Source organism: Ascaphus truei, chromosome 17 (genome assembly GCF_040206685.1).
Source record: "Ascaphus truei isolate aAscTru1 chromosome 17, aAscTru1.hap1, whole genome shotgun sequence".
Taxonomy (NCBI): domain Eukaryota; kingdom Metazoa; phylum Chordata; class Amphibia; order Anura; family Ascaphidae; genus Ascaphus; species Ascaphus truei.
The window spans coordinates 3564692-3587360 of record NC_134499.1 but is presented as its reverse complement, the minus strand read 5'-3'; the positions used below and the strand labels follow the sequence as shown (position 1 = coordinate 3587360).

Sequence of the window (22669 nt, the reverse complement as noted above, 5' to 3'; positions counted from 1 at the left end):
GGGAGACAGTGGCCAATCCACACAGAGCTCTGGTGGGGACCAGGGGGAGGGAACCCACCAATCACAGCGTGGGGATGCGAGGCGGCGATTGGCTGGGAATCTGTAGCGCGAGACTTGGCATGCGACGCCGGTGGCAATCAGCGGACGGGTGAGTGTGCGCAGAGAGCAGGGCGGGGCCCGAAAGTGGAAACGGGAAGGAGCCGCCGGGCAACAAAGCGGAGAGCAGCAGCCAATCAGCGGCGAGCAGGAGCCTCAACCAATCACAACAAGGGAGACGGGGCTTAGCGTGACATCCATCAATAACAAAACTTTATTTTTATCCGGCTGCTTGGGCCAATCGCCAAGGGGCAATTTCGGGTCGACCCCCGCGAGTGGGCGACTGGGTTTGTCGAACACTGTATATATATATATATATATATATATATATATATATATATATATATATATATATATATATAATATATATATATATATATATATATATATATATATATATATATATATATAGTGATGTGATGAAGCAGAAGGTGTTTGAGGGGAGGTACATAGGACCCAGCACCTTCAGGGTGTGTTCCAGTCCCTCTCACCTGAGCCCAAATTAATGAGCTACAATGTAAAAGGCAGCACAGACAGCTTCCTGTGCTGCTGCTGTGCTAATCTGAGAGCACACATACAGACAGTCCAGTGAAGAACTGCAAGTGGATCAGTGAAAAATTGCAAGTGAATCCGTGGAAAGCTGCAGGTACAAGAACTAAAGTGGGGAAGGGGGTTAGTTCTCCCACTGTTAGTTAGGGACTAAGCGGTATTAGTCAGAACTCCTGAAGGGAGTTGGGTCATTTTGTTTGTTTTTGTATTATGAGTTAACCCTATAAATAAACCTCTGTTCCACAAATTCTACGTTTCCTGCCCTTGATCTGAGACACAAGACCCCGCAATGTGATGTAGGTATCACAATTGGTGGAATTTAATGCAGGCAGTCCACAAGGCAATGAGTAGTGAAAACTATGGAGGAATTGCTGAAAGTGCTGCTGTCTTAATGCAGGGCTTGCAACAGATGGCAAAGTCCCAAACTGAAAGTACTGCGTTGTTAGTACAGCAGCTGGCGCTGTCCCTACATCAGACTCTAAACGAAGAGCAAAACGAGGCGCACCTTCGCCTACACCAGGAATTCCTAGTGTTGGGAGACAGAATTAACTTAGGAAACTATGAGAAAGCAGAGTCCCTGTTTTTATATATGCACTCCACCTTATACAGTATGTGTAAATTCTACATACTGGAAAGAGGTGGTGTGTACCACCTCCACTGATTTGAAATAATATTTTATTTATTATTGAACCAAAGGAAAACAAAAAAGTAGATTAAAACTAAAACTCGCAACAGTGCCTATTGTAGAACTGCAGGTCAATGTATAATAATATTGTCCCGGCTAATATGAAACTGTGAACCTACTGTAACCTAACAGATGCGTACAGCCATGGCATATGTCTGCATATGACAGTATCAATCTGTATAATTAACCCCAGAGTGACACACTGACCAGGTCTAGGACCTATACAGCCCTCACTTCAGGAGATAAGGGCAGACAGGTATAGTATAAATACTGAGAGGTTTGGTATGAAAGTATTGGCATAGGAAAAGCACTAGATAGAGCCACTGTGGTACCTTAACTGCAGATAGTGTATGGTAGGCACCATGCGCAGAGTATGAGAAACATACTGTATTTGAGTGATTCTAAAGGCGGCATGTAAATATAAAGCTGGTTCCAATATAGACACTCACTCACTCCTGTTGGAGAATGTTTCCTCGTTGTCTGTCTAAGGCAGCTGCATGAGAGCGGTTCCGTTACCAAACGTAAGTGCCGTATAATGTGGTTAGTGTAAACCCCCAGCACACATAAGTCATTCACCCCTTTAATAACAAGATGAGAAAGTGGGCAAGTAGGTGTAACGTAGCATAACCACCACAGCGTTTCAGGGGATAAAACACCCCTAAAAGTACCAGTTGCCTGAGTTTGCAATGTGCAGCAATTGTCTAATCCGGACAATTAGTGGAGCTGGGATAGGTGAACTCACGGCTCAGAGTACTAAGATACCGCTTGGAAACCCTCAAAAAAGGCGCCGTTAGTGCTTACTGAAAGTGCCGATACTTACAGCTGTTTAACATCAATCGTCAGTGGGAGGTGAGTATCATGAGGTGAGGTCGTGTAAAAGAAGCGTTCATGCGTGAAACGCGCGCATCGGCCACCTACCTCCTGCACACACGGGAAGCTTTTCATTTGAATGTAGCCTTGTATGGATATTGTTCCACGCTACTGCACAAACAGCTACCTTCGGTGTAATTGTACTGTGACTTCTCCCCAAGAGAAACTCCATCCTTGTGGGTTTTTTTCACGGAGATTTTCAGCATCAGAAAATAATTATGATGTCGGTAATCGTGAACTTTTGGCCATTAAGTTGGCTCTCCAGGAATGGAGACATCTTTTAGAGGTTCCATAGAACCAATCGCCATTCTCACCGACCACAAAAAATTGTTATATATTGAGGGTGCTCGCCGCTTGGGCTCCCGCCAGGCTCGCTGGTCACTCTTCTTTTCCCGCTTCAACTACACTATCTCTTATATCCCTGGTACCAAAAATGTTAAAGCGGACGCCCTTTCTCGTCAGTTTGCCTCCGAGTCCGAGGCCAAAGAAACCTCAGAACCTATTCTCCCGGCCAAGTGCATAGTCTCGGCTAACAACTTTGATGTATTGGATGAGATCCACAAGGAACAAGCACATATCCCCAGCTGGTTCAGGGTACCAGAAAGACGTCTCTATACGGCTCCACGTTCCCGCCATAAAGTCTTACTTTGGGGTCATTCCTCCAGAGCAGTTGGTCATCCAGACTTCAAGAGGACAGCTGATCTCATTAAACGGACTTTTTGGTGGCCCAAGATGAATCAAGATATTCTCAATTTTACTTCCGCCTGTCCTGTTTCTGCCCAGAGTTAAACACTCCATCATAAGCCTTCTGGACTTCTGCTACCCCTTCCCATCCCTGAACAACCCTGGAAACACATTTCGATGGACTTTATCGTTGAACTGCCAGTGTCCAAAGGGATGAACACTATTTTGGTCGTAGTTGATAGATTTTCAAAGCAGGCTCACTTTATTCCCCTCAAGGGTCTTCCCAACTCGGCTACCTTGGCGGATGTCTTCTCCAAAGAAATCTTTAGGCTACATGGCGTTCCTATTTCTATCGTCTCAGACCGGGGGTCCCAGTTCATTTCGAAATTTTGGCGAGCTTTCTCATTGAGTCCGCGGAAGTCTATACAAGGCCTTAGAGATCCATCCTTCTTCACAAAAAAAAAACCCGCACCGGCAGGAGAGGTAGAGTTGCGGATGAAACCTTTCTCAAAGGTTTTCTTGAATATGACGAAGCCAGCCATTCTATTGGCGAAACGCGTAGAGTGGACCCGCCTAGGAAGTGAGAGGATTGGTGCTGCGAGCTGTCAATCTTGTGCCGGACCGGAAGTGACGCAACGGAGCTGATTGTGCCTACCGGAAGTGACGTGTCGTGCCGGAGATACTGCTGGAGGTGATCCCCACACTGCGTGGTGGAGAGGGAACCACGGAAAGTCTGTGACACAGCAACTTCGGGACGTCGGCGGTGCGGTGAGCTGCGGCAACCATCTTTAACACTCCTATTCACTTGTTAAGTGATAAACGCTATTATTGTATTTTAACCTTGTAAGTGCACACTTTTTAGTATTCCATTAAATTAACTTTATACCATTGATCTGCACCATGGAGGTTTTTCTTTTTCTCTCCATGTACATTTGCACCTGATATCCAAGTCCTAGCTGCTTCCTGTCTGTGTCCAGAAAGACTCATCAGATTCCACTTATCCTGTCACTGCTTTTACCCTACTGACATCTTGTGAGTAGGCAGCACATAAGAGCCAAGCTTTAAATACAAGTTTCACCATTGTACTTTATTGTCTGCACTTAGTGTGTTTTTCTTGTTGTTTTTTCCCACATGCTCCCCCTGGGTTGAGAGAAAGTATAAGTAGCCATGGCCTCGGTCTCCGGGATGGAGAGTGGGTAAGACTTAGACTTCGGCATAACAGTTCCAGGAATGAGGTCGACCGGGCAATCGTACGGGCGATGGGGTGGGAGGACCTCTGCTTGCACCTTGTTGAATACGTCTAGGTACTCATGGTACACGACAGGCAGGGACGAATGGTCGGCAGGTACGGAGTCCAGACCAGCAAGTACCACCACGGGGGGATCCGCTGGCGTAGTATCTGTGGACGAGGGCCACTGGATGGGCAAGGTACTGGACCAATCGATTGTGGAGTTGAAGCCAAGGCAATCCTAATATGATTTGTACTGAAGGGGACTGGAAAACGACAAAGACAATTACCTCCTTGTGACCATCAGCCAGGGTCAAGGTAAGAGGAATAGACTCCCAAATGATGAAAGCTTGCTGGAGTGGTCGTCCGTCGATAGCCTCCAGGCCAACTGGGCTCTTCCTTCTGACCATGGGGATTTGATTCTCCTCTGCAAACTGCTGGTCCAGAAAATTACCGCCCGATCCGGAATCTATGAATGCTTCGACCTTTACGACAAGGTTGGGACCCTCCAGTGTGGCTGGTAGCATCAGCTTCTTTGGGAGAGCTTTGGAAGGAGAGGGGTTAGGAGAGACCGTACCCAGTAGAAGCCCCTCTACCTTTTACTGGGTGTGCCCGTTTCCCGGCTTCAAGGGACAATTCTGGAGACGATGTTCCGAGGAAGCACAGTAGAAACACAGCCGGTTCTGGCGCTGCCGCGCTCTCTCGGTTGCCTGGAGTTGTTGACTGCCAACCTGCATAGGTTCCGAAGACTCCAGGGCCAGGAGAGGAGTAGCGACTGACCTGTGAGACATAACAGAGAAGAAGAATGGGAACAGTGCCTCTCGTGTCGTCGCTCTTGCGTGCGCTGATCCATGCGTACGCTCAGGGTGATGAGTCCCTCCAGGGACGTAGGCTGGGCGTGTGTGGCCAGATCGTCTTTCAACATATCTGAGAGTCCGTGCCAGTATGCCGCTGCGAGCGCCTCATCATTCTATTGGACTTCGGCGGCCAGAGTACGGAACGCGATGGTGTATTTGGCAGCTGAATTTTTGACCCTGAGAAACATGGAAGAGAGAGAAGGCAGCTGTCTCTTGCCGTGCGGGGGTATCAAACACAAGTTGGAATTCACGTCTGAATATAATATAATCTTGCGTTATTTCGCTACCACGTTCCCATAGAGGAGAGGCCCAGGCAAGGGCGTGAGTAGGGCGTAAATATACGCAATCTTAGCATGGCCAGTAGGAAACAGGGAGGGAGACATCTCAAACTGTACCTCACATTGGTTTAAGAAACCGCGGCAGTTGAGGGGGTTCCCATCATAGCGATTCGGAGAGGGAATCCGTGGGCCAGGGCCGGCGTAGGTATTGGCCATTGTTGGCGCAGAAGCCGTGGAACCCTCCTGACGGGTGAAGGTGGCTAATTGCTGAGAAACCGTGGACAGCTGATCGCTAACAAAGCGTAAGGCCTCTATGGTAATACTTGTACCCACCTCAGGGGGGTCTGCATTTGTTGGGCTCTGCATAATGTCACGCCTGTATGCCCGCAGACCAAGCTAGACCCCAGTACTGAGGTGGGAACAGTATGATACCACACACCCACAGTAGTGGGAGCAAGCCCGGAGTGTGGTATAGCGTTGCTGGGCCTGTTGGAAGAGTTGTTAGTATATACTTGCAACGCTTGGGGGTGTCCGTGAGAATAGTCGTGTCCGTTTGCCAATGTTCATGGGATCCAGAGAGTAGAGTCGTCAGAGAGCAAGCCAGGTCCTAGGAAGCCAGAGGTCAGAAAAGTTGTATGTGTAGCAGGGTTCAAGGGGTTACCAGAGAGCAGAGTAGTCCAGGGAGAGCAGGGGTCAAAGCCAGGGAAATCCAAAGTAACACAGGAGCAGGTATTCACAGGAGCACAGAGGGAGCACAGCATAGGACAGGTACACACAGGAAAACAGGAACTATGCAGAGCGAGGAAGAGGTGGACAGACAGGGATTATAAAGGGAGGTGCACCAATGACAGAGAGGGGAGGAGTAGAGAGAGAAGTGGGTCTATTTTGATCTGGTTTGAAACTGATTGGCCGGCGAAGCCGGCCAATTCAGTTAAACAACAATTCTACTTGTTACCAAGTAGAACAAAAGATAAACCAGTCAAACAAAAATTAAATGAACCCAACAAGCGCACTGATGAAGTGCACTTAAAACAGAAGGGTTAAATCTAAAGAACCCTTGATGGGGGATACCGAGCAAAGCACCCCGCCTAACGCCCACTGGGAGGCAAACTCTGAAACCGTCCCAGTAGACTCGACGTACGAGTACTCTGCCCGAATACGGGAGTGCACCAGCACCCAAAACATGGCCACGATGTTTGTTGGGACCCCCCCCTCCAAACACTGCTTCCTGGTTTTACAAATGGCTACCTTAGCCAATGCCAGGAGCAGGTTGACCAGGAGATCCCTAGGCTTATTGTTCCGGGACACTGGGCACCCAAAAATAAAAAGATGAGGGGAGAAGTGTAGCCAGAACCGCAGGAGAAGGCTCCTCAAGAAGGAAAAGTGGGGCTGCAGTCTGGCGCAACTCGAATAAATGTGATACACGGACTCCCGCTCGCCACAGAAGGGACAGGCGGCGGGGGAGTCCGTGAAATGTGCCAAGTATTCTCCTGTGCTCAGTGCACCGTGGAGGACCCTCCAACTCAAATCACCGGCGGGACGGGGAACCAAGGATGAATAGAGTTCCCTCCACCGGGGTCTCTTGCCCTCATTCGCAGGGAATACCCGCCTCCAGATAGTATCTGGGCGGGTGACAAGGGCGAGGTAATGCACTATATGGAGCACTAGAGAATACAGGTCTTTCCTCGGCATGCCGCGGAAACATGCCGGGGACATATCCCCCAACCTGCTGAGGTTGGGGGAAAGAGGAGCCACGCAAAGATCCGGAGAGCTAGGGTTGAAAGGTTAACAAGGCTCTCCGGTCTGCAATACTTCCTCAATGAAGGTGCGTGAGTCGGGGTGGATGGCATCTTTAATCTCCCGGATCAAACGATGAGGGACGCGGGCAGTACGCAGACCCAAACGGGGCGCGAGCACCTCTGCCCTAACCAAGTCTCGCCGCTCAAAGTCCAGGAGATCCCCGACTCTGGTCAACTGCGCCAGGATTAGCCGGCGGCAAATAGAGGGTGAATCCAACATCCGAGGCCTTAAGTAAGTCTCGGTAGTATGCCGGCAGCACCGAGAGGTCTCTACCTAAACCATCGGGCCTGATGATAAACAGTTACTGGTCATACCTCATATTGCGCAGCTGGCGAAAGAAACTGGTCGCCAGCTGGCACCACTGAGGAGACGGATCAGCGAATAGGTATCTCTGCAGGTATTGGAGGCGGAAAGTGTGTAACTGGGAGCGGACACACACCACTCCCTGTCCACCCTCCTCCAAGGGGAGACACGCAACTCCCGCAGAGACCCAATGCTTCCCCATCCAGAGAAAATCCATCAACTTCCTCTGGATCTTGTTGATAAATTCGGGGGTTGGACCCATGGCTATCAGCCGGTGCCATATCTGACTGGCCACCAGCTGGTTAATCACCAGGGTTCTTCCCCTGAGGGAAAGCATTCTCGACAGATACACCCATGACCCCAGACGAGCAATGACCCGTTCTTCAAGATCACTGAAGTTTTCCAGGGCAGGCTTCTCCGCAGCGGACAGGTAGACTCCCAGATACTTGAGAGTATCGCTCTCCCACGAGACATTCCGAAACGCGGGGGGCAAGGAGTCCACCTGTAAGGGACCCACCAGAATGCCGGAGCACTTGGACCAGTTGATCCGAGCAGAAGAGGCCGCGGTGTAGACCTCTTGGCACGCTTGTGCCCGCTCTAGATCATCTAGGTCCTGGGCCACGAGGAGCACGTCATCGGCATAAGCCGACAGGACTAGCCGCATGTCGGGCTCCCGCAGCACCAGCCCGGTGAGCCTCCTCCTCAGTAGGCAGAGGAAGGGCTCAATGGCCAGCGCGTACAGTTGCCCAGACAGGGGGCACCCTTGACGTACTCCCCGACCAAACACAAAAGGTGCCGTCAGGGACCAGTTGATCTTCACCAGACACTCTGCAGAAGCGTACAGCATCTGGAGAAAGCCCACAAATTGTGGGCCGAAGCCAAACGCCTGCAGGGTCTGCATAAGGTAACGGTGATCCACTCTGTCAAACGCCTTCTCTTGATCTAGGGACAGGAAGGCGAGTGATAGACCAGTCCTCTGTGCGTAGTGCATCAGGTCCCGGACCAGAAAGATGTTGTCATGAATACTCCTGCTCGGGACAGTATAGGACTGGTCGGGGTGAATCACCTCTGCCAGCACGGACTTGAGCCTCAGCGAAAGCGCTTTGGCTACGATCTTATAATCCGTGCTGAGCAGTGAGACCGGTCGCCAGTTAGAGATCTGGCGGAGATCTCCCTTCTTCGGCATCAGAGACAGTATTGCCCGCCGACACGAAAGGGGCATCTCACCGGTCTCCAGGACTTCCGCTAGGACCTCGGTGAAATCAGGTCCCAGCATCTCCCAGAAAAACCGGAAGAACTCCATAGTCAGCCCGTCTAGCCCTGGCGTTTTTCCGCGGGACATGAGATTGAGGGCTTCAGAGAGCTCGGCCAGAGTCAATGGTAACTCAAGCCGCTCCCTTCCATCCTCACCGACCGTGGGAAGCCCCTCCCATAAGACCCTGCATTTATCTGGCTGGATGGACTCCGGAGAGAAAAGATTTACATAGAATCTCCAGGTTCTGTCCCGGATGCTCTCCGGGTCAGTCAGAGGGGTACCGTCCTCTGCCAACAAGCAGGTGATATGTCTACGGTTTCCCCTCTTTTTCTCCAGCGCGTAGAAGAGGCGCGACCCGCGATCCATCTCCCGAAGGAAGTGGATGCAGGATCGCACATACGCCCCACGAGCTCTCCGATCTTCCAAGTCCCGGAGAGCGCACTTCCTCTCCACGTACATACTCTGCAGGTATTGGTCTCCTGCCACAGACAGCCGCTTCTCGAGATCGAGCACCTCCTCCCTGAGGGCCTCGATCTCAGCATCGCGCCGCCCGCTGGCACCTTTGGTGTACTCCTGACACACGAGGCGCAGATGAACCTTGCCCACGTCCCACCACTGCTCTAACGTGGCAAAGTCTGACCTGCAACCTCTCCAGGCCATCCAAAGGTCTCGGACCGACGTCGCAAACCCCTTGTCCTCCAACAACGTATTGTTGATGTGCCAATATGCGGCCGAGGGTGCTTCAGGTAGCAGCGTCACCGTCACGGACGCACAATTGTGGTACGAAAACGGCGCCAGCCTAATGGCACTGGACTGGGCTCTTGACAGGCTATGGCTGGAAATATACAACCTGTCGATCCGGGACCAGGATATCCGTTCACCCCTAAACACCCTAACATGGGTGAACTCAGTGGGTGCCTCAGGATGTTGTTCTCGCCAGACGTCTACCAAGGAGTAGCGGGTGATGACCTCCCGCAAGGCCGACGCAGAACACGGGTGTGGCTCCGGATCATTCCGGTCTTTCCGAGCCTCGAGGGTGCAGTTAAGATCACCCCCGAGCACCACGTATTCGACCGCGTCGACTGTCTCCAGGTATTCAGACATTCTGACGAAGAACTGCCTTCTCAGGGGTCCGGTGGCAGGAGCATACACGTTCAGGAAATTAAACGTGTAGTCCTCGTGCCGGACCCTGAGATGCAACAGGCGACCTGGAACAACAGCTTTGGCAAGCAGCAGCTCTGGTTGAAAGGACTCAGAGAACAGGGTCACCACCCCACTAGATGACGAAGTGAGGTGGCTGAAAAAGACCTTGCCTCGCCACTCCAAATGCCAGCTGGCTTCAGCCTCTGGAGTGGTATGGGTTTCCTGCAGGAAGCTCACAGAATACTTTCCCTTCTGTAAAAAGGAGAGTACCTGGAACCTGCGAAACCCGTCCTTACAGCCATTCACGTTAAGCGTACCGATGCTCAAAGCCATTGGTAGTCAAGAGTTTTGCTTTCCACAGGCGCTCAGGGTGCTACACCCCGAGAAGCCTTTATGTGGTCTCGCATCAATTTATGAAATTTCAGGACATGAAGATGGATAGGCCCAGAGATTTTGGCCTTTTGGTTAGCCCTGATGTATACTAAGAGAGAGTGGAGAATGACTGAGGCATCCTTCCACCTTCCAAGGGCCAACTGCACCTTCGTGGTTCCGTGTTTGCAGAGGGTATCCTCCAGGAAACCATCTAGCTCCTGGGCAGGGATAATGGGGGTCAAAGAGTCCACCGCCTCCGCGGTGCCAGAGGACTCCTCACTGAGCCCCAACTCCCCGAGCTCCTCTTGACTGAAAAACTGAAGACCCCCGCCCTTCCCTGCGGGGGCCTTTCTCAGCCTTAGAGTGGGTCCCCTCCTCGGTGTTTCCACGAAGGGGTCCACTATATCCTCCACATCCAACCCCGGGGTGGGATGTTCAGGGGTAGCTGGTGGCGGTATGGCGGAGGTAGCGGTCTCCCTAGTGTCCTCGGGGGCCAACGAGGCACACAGTGCCCTCCTGGTCTCCTCTACCGCGATGCGAACAAACGGGATGCCACGGGCGTTCGCATTAATCGTGGGAGGGCACTTTTTAGCAAATACCTCATAGGGAGGGTCCAGCCCAGCAGTCGCCTCCAACAAAGTGCCCGACCAAAACTCCTCACCAGGAGAGCTCACATCTGGCATCTCCTAGATGCAAAAGGAAGTGCTCGCTAAAACACCCTCACCCACACCCGCCTCCCCCGCTCCACCCTCCAAACCCCCAACCATGGGGGTCAGCCCTAGCCCATCCCCTTCTTCCGGTGACACAAACCGGGGCTCAGCCTCAGGTGTGCCACCCGAAGGCGGCACAGCCGGAGGGGGATCCTGGCCGACCTCGGAGTCCCCGAAGACAACTGCGTCCGGCGCGGCAGATTCACCGAAACGCAGGTCCCCGGGGGATGTTCTCCAACTGGGAGGGGTGTTGGACTTTTCCCCAACGTTTATATCTAGGGGCAAGGCCTTACTGCACCGACACACTTTATTCGAGCAAATACCCAGTATGTACCTGGCAGATACCTGAAATGCGCCGCTCCTCACCTCTGACAAGCCCCGTTGCGTTTGCCTTCCCAGCCTGGGTTCATGCCTGGCTGACGGGCGGCTGATCTGTTAAATGATAATGCTTAGGATTTAATAGGCTGCAATGCTTCGCGTGTCTACCAGATGGCATAAATTCATGAATTGTAATGCAGTATATATATATATATATACTGTGCAGTATTGCAGCCAGCGGGAATAAAATGCTTCAATCCCTGCCTGGAAAATAACCCAATGCACTCGGGCAGAAAACAGTCACAAACCTCAATACACCCGGGTATACCCGAATTCGTGGGACTAGCCGAGCTCGAATAAAGTGTGTCGCCAGTGTATGTTGTTGTTCACTTTGGCCTTCCACCCCAGAGACGTCGGGTACCTCCTCCTGCATTCCCTCTAGATCTTCGAGGGTGGGGGGTTGTAAAATTATGAGATCCGGCTCACACTGGCTAATCCTAACCAGTGGGCCGGATGGAGCCACCTTGTGCGGAACTGATGTTTCATTCCGCTTCAGAGACATCCGAGGGTGAACGTAATACGGTTCACCCTCCTTGACCTCCTCAATCACCCTCTTGTTTTTTGTTTTAAAAGGCTTCTTCCTGGGGGGTGATTCCCCAGGAGAGGATTCCGCTACCTCCATATCAGGAGCTTCCTCCCGCTCCCCCGCACCCTGTACGGTGCTTACATTGGGGGTAAGGTGTTCTTGGGGGGGGACAGCGACAACAGAGGGTGACTGTTGTGGGGTGACTTTTTTCTTCTCCCTCTTTTTTTGGGGGAGAGGTTCAGATGTCACTGTTTGAGTTGGGGCAGTGACATCTTCTGCGGTCCCAAGGGGGGCCTGGGCCCTCAAGGGCTTTTCCTTCTCCCTCTTTCTTTGGGGGAGAGGTGTAGACATCACTGTCCGAGATGGGGCAGCGACATCTCCTGCAGACCCAGGGGGGGCTTGGGCCCCCGAGGGCTCCGCCGTGGTGGGCTCAGTGGCACAGGATGTTTCTTCCCGGGGGGAGACAGCAATAACAGAGGGTGGCCGCTCCATGGCAACCCCCTCTCCTTCCCTCCGCTCTCCAGGGAGAGGTACAGAAGTCACTGTTCCAGATGGGACAGCGACATCTCTTGTGGTCCCAGGGGGGACCTGGGCCCTCGAGGGCCCCGCTGTAGTAGGTACAGCGGTACCGGGTGTCTTGGCAGAGGGAGGGGCGGGTGCAGGAGTTGGGATAGGTCCTCTGTTCCCTTTGGGGCAACTCCTGCGAGTATGCCCCAGCTCCTTGCACAAGTAGCACCTTACCCCCTCCGTGCCATAGTACACGGTGTATGTTATGCCCTCGTAGGGCACCCCAAAAGAACCCTCCACAGATTCTGTGCTCCCCAGCAGCAGCACTTGTACCTGCCACCTAAAAGAGAGCACGTGCCTCAGCGCTCTATCCCTGCAGCCCAGCGGAATATTTGTTATGGGAGATTTAATATCTCCCAGGGCTTGCAGGCGTGGGCGCATGAGGCTGTCTGGGATGAAGGGGGGCACATTGGACAGGATGATTTTTGTGCCTAACCCCTCCATGGGTTTTATGGGGATGTAGGTCCCCCCTACACTGATGCCTTTCTGCACCAGGGTGTGGGTGGCAGCCAGCGTACGGAGGAAGAAAATGCCCCTCCCATACATCTTGCTGGCCGCCACCACAGCAGAGGGACCCACAACGTCTGCCACAGCCCTCACATAGATCTCCATGTTAAGCCCAGGTGACATTGGGCACCTCACCCCAAGCTTCCTGCTCACACCGAGCGTGGCTCCAGCGTTGTTGTTGCTGGGGTCAACGCCTGCAGCTGCCACCTGCACCCATGTTGGAACTGGGACTGCAGGGGTTAAACTGACAACAGGAGCCGGGGGAGGTGTGGCCAGGGCACTGGATGTACCAGGCCATGGGCTGTGGTTATTGATCCTAGGGGCCCCAGTTTTTAGAGTCCGATGTCCAGGTGTGGCCCCCGTTGCTGCACTAGTCCTTTTTCCCCCAGGCATGATAAAATAAGCCTCTAAGTAAGGGGAGGAAATAGTGCTTAGGAAGAGAGATGCAGAGATGAAAACTGTCCCTTTAAGAACCAATTGACTATCTCTGCACAAGGAGGGGAAGAAAAACAGCTTTTTAAAAAACCTGCTGTAATCTTCTCTTTTCTCCCCTTATTATTTAACTCTCTTTATCTCTTACAAGAAACCACACCACAATATTGAAGGTCTTAAAGTAAGACACAGAGCTCCCAAAAATGCAAATAACAAAAGGAAATCAGGCTTAAAAAAAGGTGAAAATTGAAGAAAATAAACAACCAGGGGTAGGTGAGATGAGAGGGGTTGAGACTGCAGTTTCCAGCCAGCCACATTGTAGCTTTGCTGGGTTAAACCACTGCAGCCTCTGGGTGAAAAACCAAAACGGTTTTTAAACCTGAATATACATCCAAAACCCTCTGCAAAACTCACAGTATACTCCCAGTATACTCCCCCACAGATCCACAGCAAATATACCAAATAAAGAAAGAATAAAGCTGATTCCTTACCAAATGCCTGGGAGCTCTTCACACACGCTTCTGAGTGAGAAGCTAGAGATAGTTTAGGGAGAGAAGAGGAGGAGACAGAAGGGACGGTCAGGGGAATGGCGGTGGAAACAGGGAAATCCTGATAAGAAGAGTCTGTGCCCGCGGCCCCTGTAAGCTGGGGATGCGCGCGCACAGGCTGTAACACAGGCGGGGCCCGCACGGAGCAGGGGAAGACAGCAGGAGGGGGACGGAGCCAAGCGGAGGGGAACGCGGGCGAGGACTGTGCCCGTGCAATGGTCAGCAAGGGTAGAGAGGAGCATGCACGCGCGCTGAGGGGGCGCGCGTACCGGACGCGTCACCATGCGCGTGGAACGCCGTGCCGCGGGCATCACGCGCGGAGGCAACGGGATGGATGGCACCACAGGGGAAGGTAAAGGAGCTACCGCGGGGGAGAGGGAGCGGGGAGGATTACAGCAGGGGCTGCGGGGGCGCGTGGGTATGCGAGACCTGCGGGGAATGCGCTGCAGCAAGGGGAGAGAGGTAGACGGTAAAGGAGAGGAGTGGGAAGGGACAGAAAGGATAACGGGAGATGGGAGAGAGGGCGAGGAAGAGGAAGGAATCTCCTGAGTCGTCACAGAGATTTAACAAAACTCTGAAACATAAGCTGCGAAGGCTGTAGACCTAGATGGTAAAAATTGGGATTTCCTCTTACCATATTTACTGTTTGCCGTAAGGGAAGTTCCTCAGGCCTCTACAGGTTGCTCCCCTTTTGAATACAACATGGGAGACACCCACGGGGTATACTAGATATGCTCAAATAGACATGAGAAACAGAGTCAATACCCCACCGTAGCATAGTGGAATATATTTCACAGATGCAGGATCACATTTCAGCAGTGTTGCCTATTGTGTGACAACACATACAGCAAGCCCAGAGTTCAAAGCAGAACTCTTATAATCGAAATGCCAGACTAGGGGTGTTTGGTCCGGGGGATAAGGTACTGTATTAGTACTAGTACTTACAATTGAATGCAAGTTTTTAGCCACCTGGCGGGGACCCTATGAAATCATAGAAAGAGTAGGAGAGGTTAATTATAGAGTTAGCCAGTCAGGGAGGAGGAAGCCAGGACAGTTACATCATGTATGCCATGCGCTACCGCAGGGAGACAGTCAGAGATCAGGGAGGTTAATGCATGGCTAAGAAAGTGGTGCAGGAAGGAGGGATTTGGGTTTTTAGAGCATTGGGACTCCTTTTCTGAGAGGTGCCATCTATATTTTAGGGACGGATTGCACCTCAATGAAGAGGGATCTTCTGTGCTAGGGGGGAGAATGCTAAAAAGGTTGGAGATTTTAAACTAGGAGGGAGGGGGAGGGGAATGAAACAGATAATGAACTAAATGGAATAGAGGAGGATACAAGGTGATATGGAGGTAGAATGGGGGCAAGTGCGAGTTTGACAAGCAGTGAGACACCCATAGTAAATACAGATAATACTAGAAAACTTCTAAAGACTAAACCAAGTGGGCGGAGAAAGGAAGGAGCAGATAAGATAATAGTACAGGCTGAAAAAAAAACTTAAATGCATGCTTGCTAATGCAAGAAGCCTGACAGATAAAATGGGGGAGCTTGAATTAATAGCTGCAAGGGATCAGTATGATATCATAGGCATTACTGAAACATAGTGGGATGAAACTCATGACTGAACAGTTAATTTAGAGGGTTATTCCCTTTTTCGGAAGGATCGAACAAATAGAAGGGGAGGTGGAGTATGTTTATATGTTAAGCCGGATCTAAAACCTATTATAAGGGATGATGTTTATGAAGGGAATGATGAAATTGTAGAGACTCTGTGGATAGAAATTAGCAGTGTAGGTAAAAGTATTAAGAAAATGTTTGTGGGAATATGCTATAAACCACCAAATATCTGTGAGATTGAGGAAGCTAAAATACTTTTGCAAATGGAAAAGACATCAAAACTGGGTCATGTTTGCATAATCAGGGATTTTAATTATCCAGACATAGACTGGGGCAATGAGATTAGAGGTACAACAAAAGGAAACAGGTTTTTGGGGGTGCTTAAAGACAATTATATGACCCAAATTATTGAGGAACCAACCAGGAGAGGGGCAGTACTGGATTTGGTCATATCAAACAATGTAGAAGTAATAACAAATATTCAAGTCCTGGAACATTTGGGTAACAGTGATCATAACATGGTCTCATTTGAAATAAATTATCAAAAAATAGATTTCTTGGGTTCAACAAAGACCTTAAACTTTAGTAAGGCAGATTTTAATAAACTGAGGTCTAATCTAGTAGTAATACAATAGGATGATGTTTTTGCAGGGAAAAATGTAGAAGATAAATGGGCAGTCTTTAAAACATTGTTAGAAAAGAACACTTATAAGTGTATACCCTTGGGTAATAAGTATAAAAGAAATAAGTCAAAACCAATGTGGCTAAATAAACAGGTAGGGGAGGAAATGGACAAGAAGAGGAAGGCGTTTAGATTCTTTAAGTCAGAAGGGACGGAGACATCGTATCAGAATTATAAGTAATGTAACAAAAATTGCAAAAGGGCAATCAAATGAGCAAAAATGGATAATGAAAAAAGGATTGCAATAGAAAGTAAGGTCAACCCTAAAAAGTTCTTTAAGTACCTTAATAACAAAAAAATGAGAAAAGAAAATATAGGACCCTTTCAGTGTGAGATGGGAAGGCAGATTATTGGAGATAAGAAAAAAGATGAGGTATTAAACAAATTCTTTGCCTCTGTGTTTACAAGGGAAGGATCAAGTTCTATAGTAGTGCCGCAGGAGGAAGCCACAACCTCCATATTAATGAACAATTGGTTAACTGAGGAAGAAGTTCATAAGCAACTTGAAAAAATTTAAGTAAATAAGGTACCTGGCCCCGATGGCATACATCCAAGAGTTCTCAAGGAGTTAAGCTAAGTAATAGCCAACCATTATATTTAATATTCAAGGACTCCATTTCCACAGGCTCAGTACCACAAGATTGGCGTAAAGAAGACGTGGTGCCTATATTTAAAAAGGGAGCTAGATCACAACCAGGAAATTACAGACCTTGTAGCCTGACTTCAATAGTAGGGAAACTACTTGAAGGTTTAATATGGGATAACATTCAAGAATACTTAATGGAAAACAAAATTATTAGTAATAGTCAGCATGGATTTATGAAGGATAGATCTTGCCAAACTAACCTTATTTGTTTCTTTGAGGAGGTAAGTAGGAATTTAGACCAGAGTAATGCAGTTGATGTGGTCTACTTAGATTTTGCAAAGGCTTTTGATACGGTTTCACACAAGAGGTTGGTGTACAAAATAAAGAAAATTGGACTCAGAAATAATATATGCATCTGGATTGAAAACTGGTTAAAGGACAGACAACAGAGGGTTGTCATAAATGGAACTTTTTCAGGTTGGGCTAAAGTCGTGAGTGGAGTACCTCAGGGGTCGGTACTGGGACGCCTGCTTTTTAACTTGTTTATTAATGACCTTGAGGATGGGATCGAGAGCAAAGTCTCCATCTTTGCTGATGATACTAAATTGTGTAAGGTAATAGAATCAGAGCAGGATGTAATTTCTCTTCAGAAGGACTTGGAGAGACTGTGTCAGGAATCCACTCCTGGCTTTGGCTGGAGCCCATCCATCCGGAGCTTTGCAGGTTCCAGACAAACTATTCCCTGCTTCTGCAATCAACTGCCTCCTGCTGCCTCCTGTGCAGCTCTTGCCTGGTTGGCGTCCTGTGCTATTTAGTGCCAGCCCCGCCCTCAGGAAGTTGCTGGACATAGACTTTGCAATCCAAGTTGCAAGTAACTGTGCTTGTCACAGACTCCCTGTTTGGCCTGCTAGGCCTCCTTGTGCCTTGTATCCTGCTTCCAGTCCCCTGCATCCCAAGGCCTTCTTGCATAGCAGCCCCGGTGCTGCTTCCTTGTTCCTGGCAGACTTTGCCTTCGCCGCGCAGTAGCGGCTACGCTGGTTTCCCCAGCGTTTCCTGTGGCGTGTCTGCACCTCTGGTTCCTCCTAGTGGATTTTTCTCCTGGCCTTTTCCTGACGCACTGCAGAACCTTCGCTGAAGCATCTCCGCTGCAGTGGCTTCTCTCAAGGTTCTAGCCTCCTGTGCTGAAGTACCGTCACCCAAGATTTCCTGTTGATGACCTCGGCTTGTTTCCTCGACCACCGCTCCTGTGCCACCTGCCTTGACCCCTGCCTGGATAACGTTAACCCTACTTTCTCCAATCCTGACCTGGCTATGTCTGATTTTGGAATCCGCACTCCGGACCGGACTCCGTGGCTTAAGGTCGGTGCTTATACATCCCCACTTCAGCTCAGCAGTCCGGTACCAGTGGCAAGCACGTACGTTACAGACTGGAAACCTGGCCAGGTAAATGGCAAATGAGGTTTAATACAGATAAATGTAAGGTTATGCATTTGGGATGCAATAATAAAAAGGCGATTTACAAATTAAATGGAGATATATTGGGGGAATTCTTGATGGAGAAGGATTTAGGAGTGCTTGTAGACTGCAGGCTTAGCAATAGTGCCCAATGTCATGCAGTAGCTGCAAAGGCAAACAAGATCTTATCTTGCATCAAACGTGCAATGGATGGAAGGGAACTAAACATAAAAATGCCACCTTTACAAAGCACTACAGTAGTAAGACCACACCTTGGATATGGAGTACAATTTTGGGCACCAATCCTAAGAAAAGACATTATGGAACAGAGTGCAGCGAAGAGCCACCAAATTAATAAAGGGGATGAACAATCTAACTTATGAGGAGAGGCTAGCTAAATTAGATTTATTTACATTAGAAAAGAGGCATCTAAAAGGGGATATGATAACTATATACAAATATTTTCGGGGACAATAAAAGGAGCTTTCAAAAGAACTATTCATCCCACGGGCAGTACTAAGGACTCGGGCCATCCCTTAAGGTTGGAGGAAAGGAAATTTCACCAGCAACAAAGGAAAGGGTTCTTTACAGTAAGGGCAGTTAAAAAGTGGAATTCATTACCCATGGAGACTGTGATGGCAGATACAATAGATTTGTTCAAAAAAAGTTTGGACATCTTTTTAGATGGGAAAGGTATACAGGGATATACCAAATAAGTATACATGGGAAGCATGTTGATCCAGGGATTAATCCGATTGCCAATTCTTGGAGTCAGGAAGGAATTAATTTTTCCCCTTAATGGGGTTTTTTGTTTGCCTTCCTCTGGATCAATAAGTAAGTATAGATATAGGATAAAGTATCTGTTGTCTAAATTTAGCATAGGTTGAACTTGATGGACGTATGTTTTTTTCAACCTCATCAACTATGTAACTATGTAACTCCAGAGACCCCCTGCTAGATTACTGTATTGTTAGAAATTAAATAAAAAAAACCCAATCGCCTGTGAGAGGCGTGCAGTTATGTCTGCAGCGGACCATCTCGGACCACCACGCGGCATAGTGCAGGATTTACCCAGGTAAATGATCAAATAATGGCCGTAGCATCTGTATGCCCTGAATCTGCAAGAAGGAGAGTAAGGCCTACACTCTTTCTTTATTTCAATCTCCGCATACGTTTTGCCCAATGAACGCACACAAATAGATACTTATTTTTGTTCTTATGTGCATACACTGGCGACACACTTTATTCGAGCTCGGCTAGTCCCACGAATTCGGGTATACCCGGGTGTATTGAGGTTTGTGACTGTTTTCTGCCCGAGTGCATTGAGGTATTTTCCAAGCAGGGATTGAAGCATTTTATTCCCGCTGGCTGCAATACTGCACAGTATATATATATATATACTGCATTACAATTCATGAATTTATGCCATCTGGTAGACACGCAAAGCATTGCAGCCTATTAAATCCTAATCATTATGATTTAACAGATCAGCCGCCCGTCAGCCAGGCATGAACCCAGGCTGGGAAGGCAAACGCAACGGGGCTTGTCAGAGGTGAGGAGCGGCGCATTCCAGGTATCTGCCAGGTACATACTGGGTATTTGCTCGAATAAAGTGTGTCGGTGCAGTAGTGTGAAAGAGTCTGTCCTCACGTCCCTATCCAAAGAGAAGTCATACAACAATGGCAGGTTCATCAGTGACTAAGATCTATGGTTGCATAAAGCCTCACAGCATAAACGATAGTAATTACCTATGAAAGGAATCACATTCTGTAAATCAAATAATAGAAAACAACTTGCATTTACCCTGATTGACTATAATAGATCCTTCATGATGGCCCCTATCATGTTAAATATTACGATATAGAATAATGTACTGTACCTGGGTTCTGGAAGGGGTTTGTGCCAAAATATGGCTTGGACTGAACAGCTGAGAAAGAGATTGGACGTTGAATACCAATAGTTTCTTCAGTTACTACTGGTGATAGTCTTGGTACCCAAGAGCTGAAAGGTTTCGCGTGGAGTGTACTTGATGCTTGGGAGGAACATGAGGGAAAACAGGACCTTGAAGTGAATTTGGAATGAGGACATTGCTGGGGCCAAAACACCGATTTATTAGTCTGAGTGTTAACATTTATTTGAGTATTATTTTCAAACAAAGTAGGCTTATTCATTTTTTGAGTTGTGCTGTCTCGAACAGGTATAGATTTACTGCTTTCAAATGTTGGGGGGAAGTCTGCCCAAGGAATCGAACTACTGTTTTCTGGTATTAAGAATGCGCTTGCTTCTTTAGAAGGAACTGCAGAATTTGGTGATAATAAAAGGTTGCTAACTGATGGAGGATCAAGTTTCTGTAGCTCCCTGGCCCAAGTATCAGGTGAAGTGTCAAGTTTTAGAAGATCTTTCCTGCCTGGTGTAGTTTTTACAGTTTCTTGCCATGGATTCTGTCTAACTGAAGCAGTGTTTCCAGACAGCGGTCTTGGCGGAGGTTTTAGAGTTATTCTTTTAGAACAATCTTGAGTCCATATGGCACTTGCCTTTTCCTTTGGAACAGCAGATATGAATTGTTCTCTACCTGTAAAACAAAAACAATGTTTTTTTTGTTAGACACACTTAAAAAAAAAATATTGTGATTAGAGGTAGATTTAAGGCAGCAATCTGAATTAGTAGTTATCCCAGCTAAGTCTTACGATTCCAGTGCTGTTTTATATAATACTTGCCAGGGGGCCAATCGATGATGAGAATAATACTATGACAAGCAATATCCCCTCCACTGATGTAGCCCAAATTATTGTAACTGTAAACCTGTGATTGCGCATCATTTTGCACGTATTGCCAAAACTGTGCGTTAATATATTGTGTTAATGTTTTCACAATGTGTGTCTCCACCAATTAAATTGCTTAATCACTGTCAGTCACAAGGCGGCGCCGTGAGTGAACTGTAGTGTGAATGAGTTGTATTGTTAATGGCGACTGCCAGGTTCCATACAGCATGTGGCATCACTTGTCCATACAGCTGGCGTATGCGCATGAGCACTGAGACAAAGCAGTGGAGGAGCAAGTCAATTTTTTACACATACGCTTTCTGTTAACAGCAGCGGCAAACAAATACAAGCTTGTTCAGTGAAGGCATGATGTAACATGAACACTGTAAAATAAATATTGCACTGTATGTTTACTCTGTTGGCAATAAATATATCTAATGGATATGAAAAAGTACAGTATACAGCACTACACTCACAGAAAACGTGTCCAATCAGGGAAGCTCAAAGCAGTTTCAAAGGCGAGTTACTGACCTTGACTGCCAATCAAAACAAATTTAAATAAAGGTGGGAAATACAATGGTACTAGAGTAAATATTGAACAAGGTTTTAGGTTTTGTTTTAATGTGCTACTGTATATGCCTGATCTTTTCAAATCTTTTTACATGGCTGATATTTTTTTAATGTTCTCTTTGCTGATAGATTTTAATTTTCTAACAGGATCCTTCATTTCACAATACAGTGATTCGTTTTTTGATGGGGGGAAGATGGTTGTTGTCACGGGAAATCAGAACTCAACACAGAGATCAAGGCACCAGACAGGACAAAGCAGTTCAATAAAGAGTATTTATTCCAGCCGGAGCCAGCAAGCACAACACAATAAACAAATCAGAACGATACACGCTAAAACAGGGCATACGGTGGGCATCCTAGCTGACTAAGTGCTGAGAACCATATTAAAGGCTTACCCAGGGTTAGCTTCCACTTTCCGTCGTGGTAGGAACTGTCCAGACCTGTCTGGTGCACTTCATGGTTGAGCACTTTAAAATTCCCTGCTCAAAAGTTCTACTCTCTGCTTTTCCGGCAACTCAATGTAACATTTTTTAATCTCCCACTCGGTTAGGCTCCCAGCCTCATTTTCAGGTGTGTCCGGCACAGCCTCAGAGCACACTATTTAGTTCAACTCCACGTCAGGATCAGAATGAGCTCTGGAACACTGATCGGTTCATGATAGATGGCCGGCGACCAATCACAGCGCAGATGCTACACAGGAACCAATCAGGCCGCGAGGGCTCGTCTGCATTGGTCAATCAGGGCAAGAGGCGGGGTAGAGAAGAGTTAAAGGGTTTGGAGGAAAATACTAATAGACCAATGGGAGCAGCGCCTACAAGTGGGAGTTCGGTAGCGGCTTCCCCGGCTAGTAATTGCCCCCACTGGGCTTGGCGCCATGATGGCTGAGGAAACAGCCAAATGCCCCAGCCCAATCTCTGCAGCCGGCCACTCTCTCCTTTGTCCCTGCACCTTGCCTCCCCCTCCAGTCCCAGCAATAGCCAGTTCCTGGACATGTCCAGAAACCTTGGCTATGCTTTATTGTGGGCACAAACACATTTTTATACTTCAGAACAGTTTCATACACAGATGGATAAAAAAAATGCATTTTACAGAGAAGGCAAAGGGCTACCAGGCAAACTGTATAAAAACAGGGTAGATCTGGTGTCTGATGGCTGGATGAGCTCCAGGTTAGGATGGCAGGGGTCAAGAACCGGGCTTAACCTTTAATAT

The 22669-nt window shown here is 48.5% G+C and overlaps 1 protein-coding gene across 1 annotated transcript in view; it reads right to left on the bottom strand.

The window, feature by feature from the left end:
- The window catches only part of ENTHD1 (ENTH domain containing 1), a 281812-nt gene that overhangs the window by 33749 nt on the left and 225394 nt on the right, over window positions 1-22669 (bottom strand). Inside the window, exon 7 of the mRNA XM_075573741.1 lies at window positions 20008-20700. Coding sequence (XP_075429856.1) covers window positions 20008-20700 — 693 coding nt within the window. The remainder of the gene's footprint in view (window positions 1-20007; window positions 20701-22669) is intronic.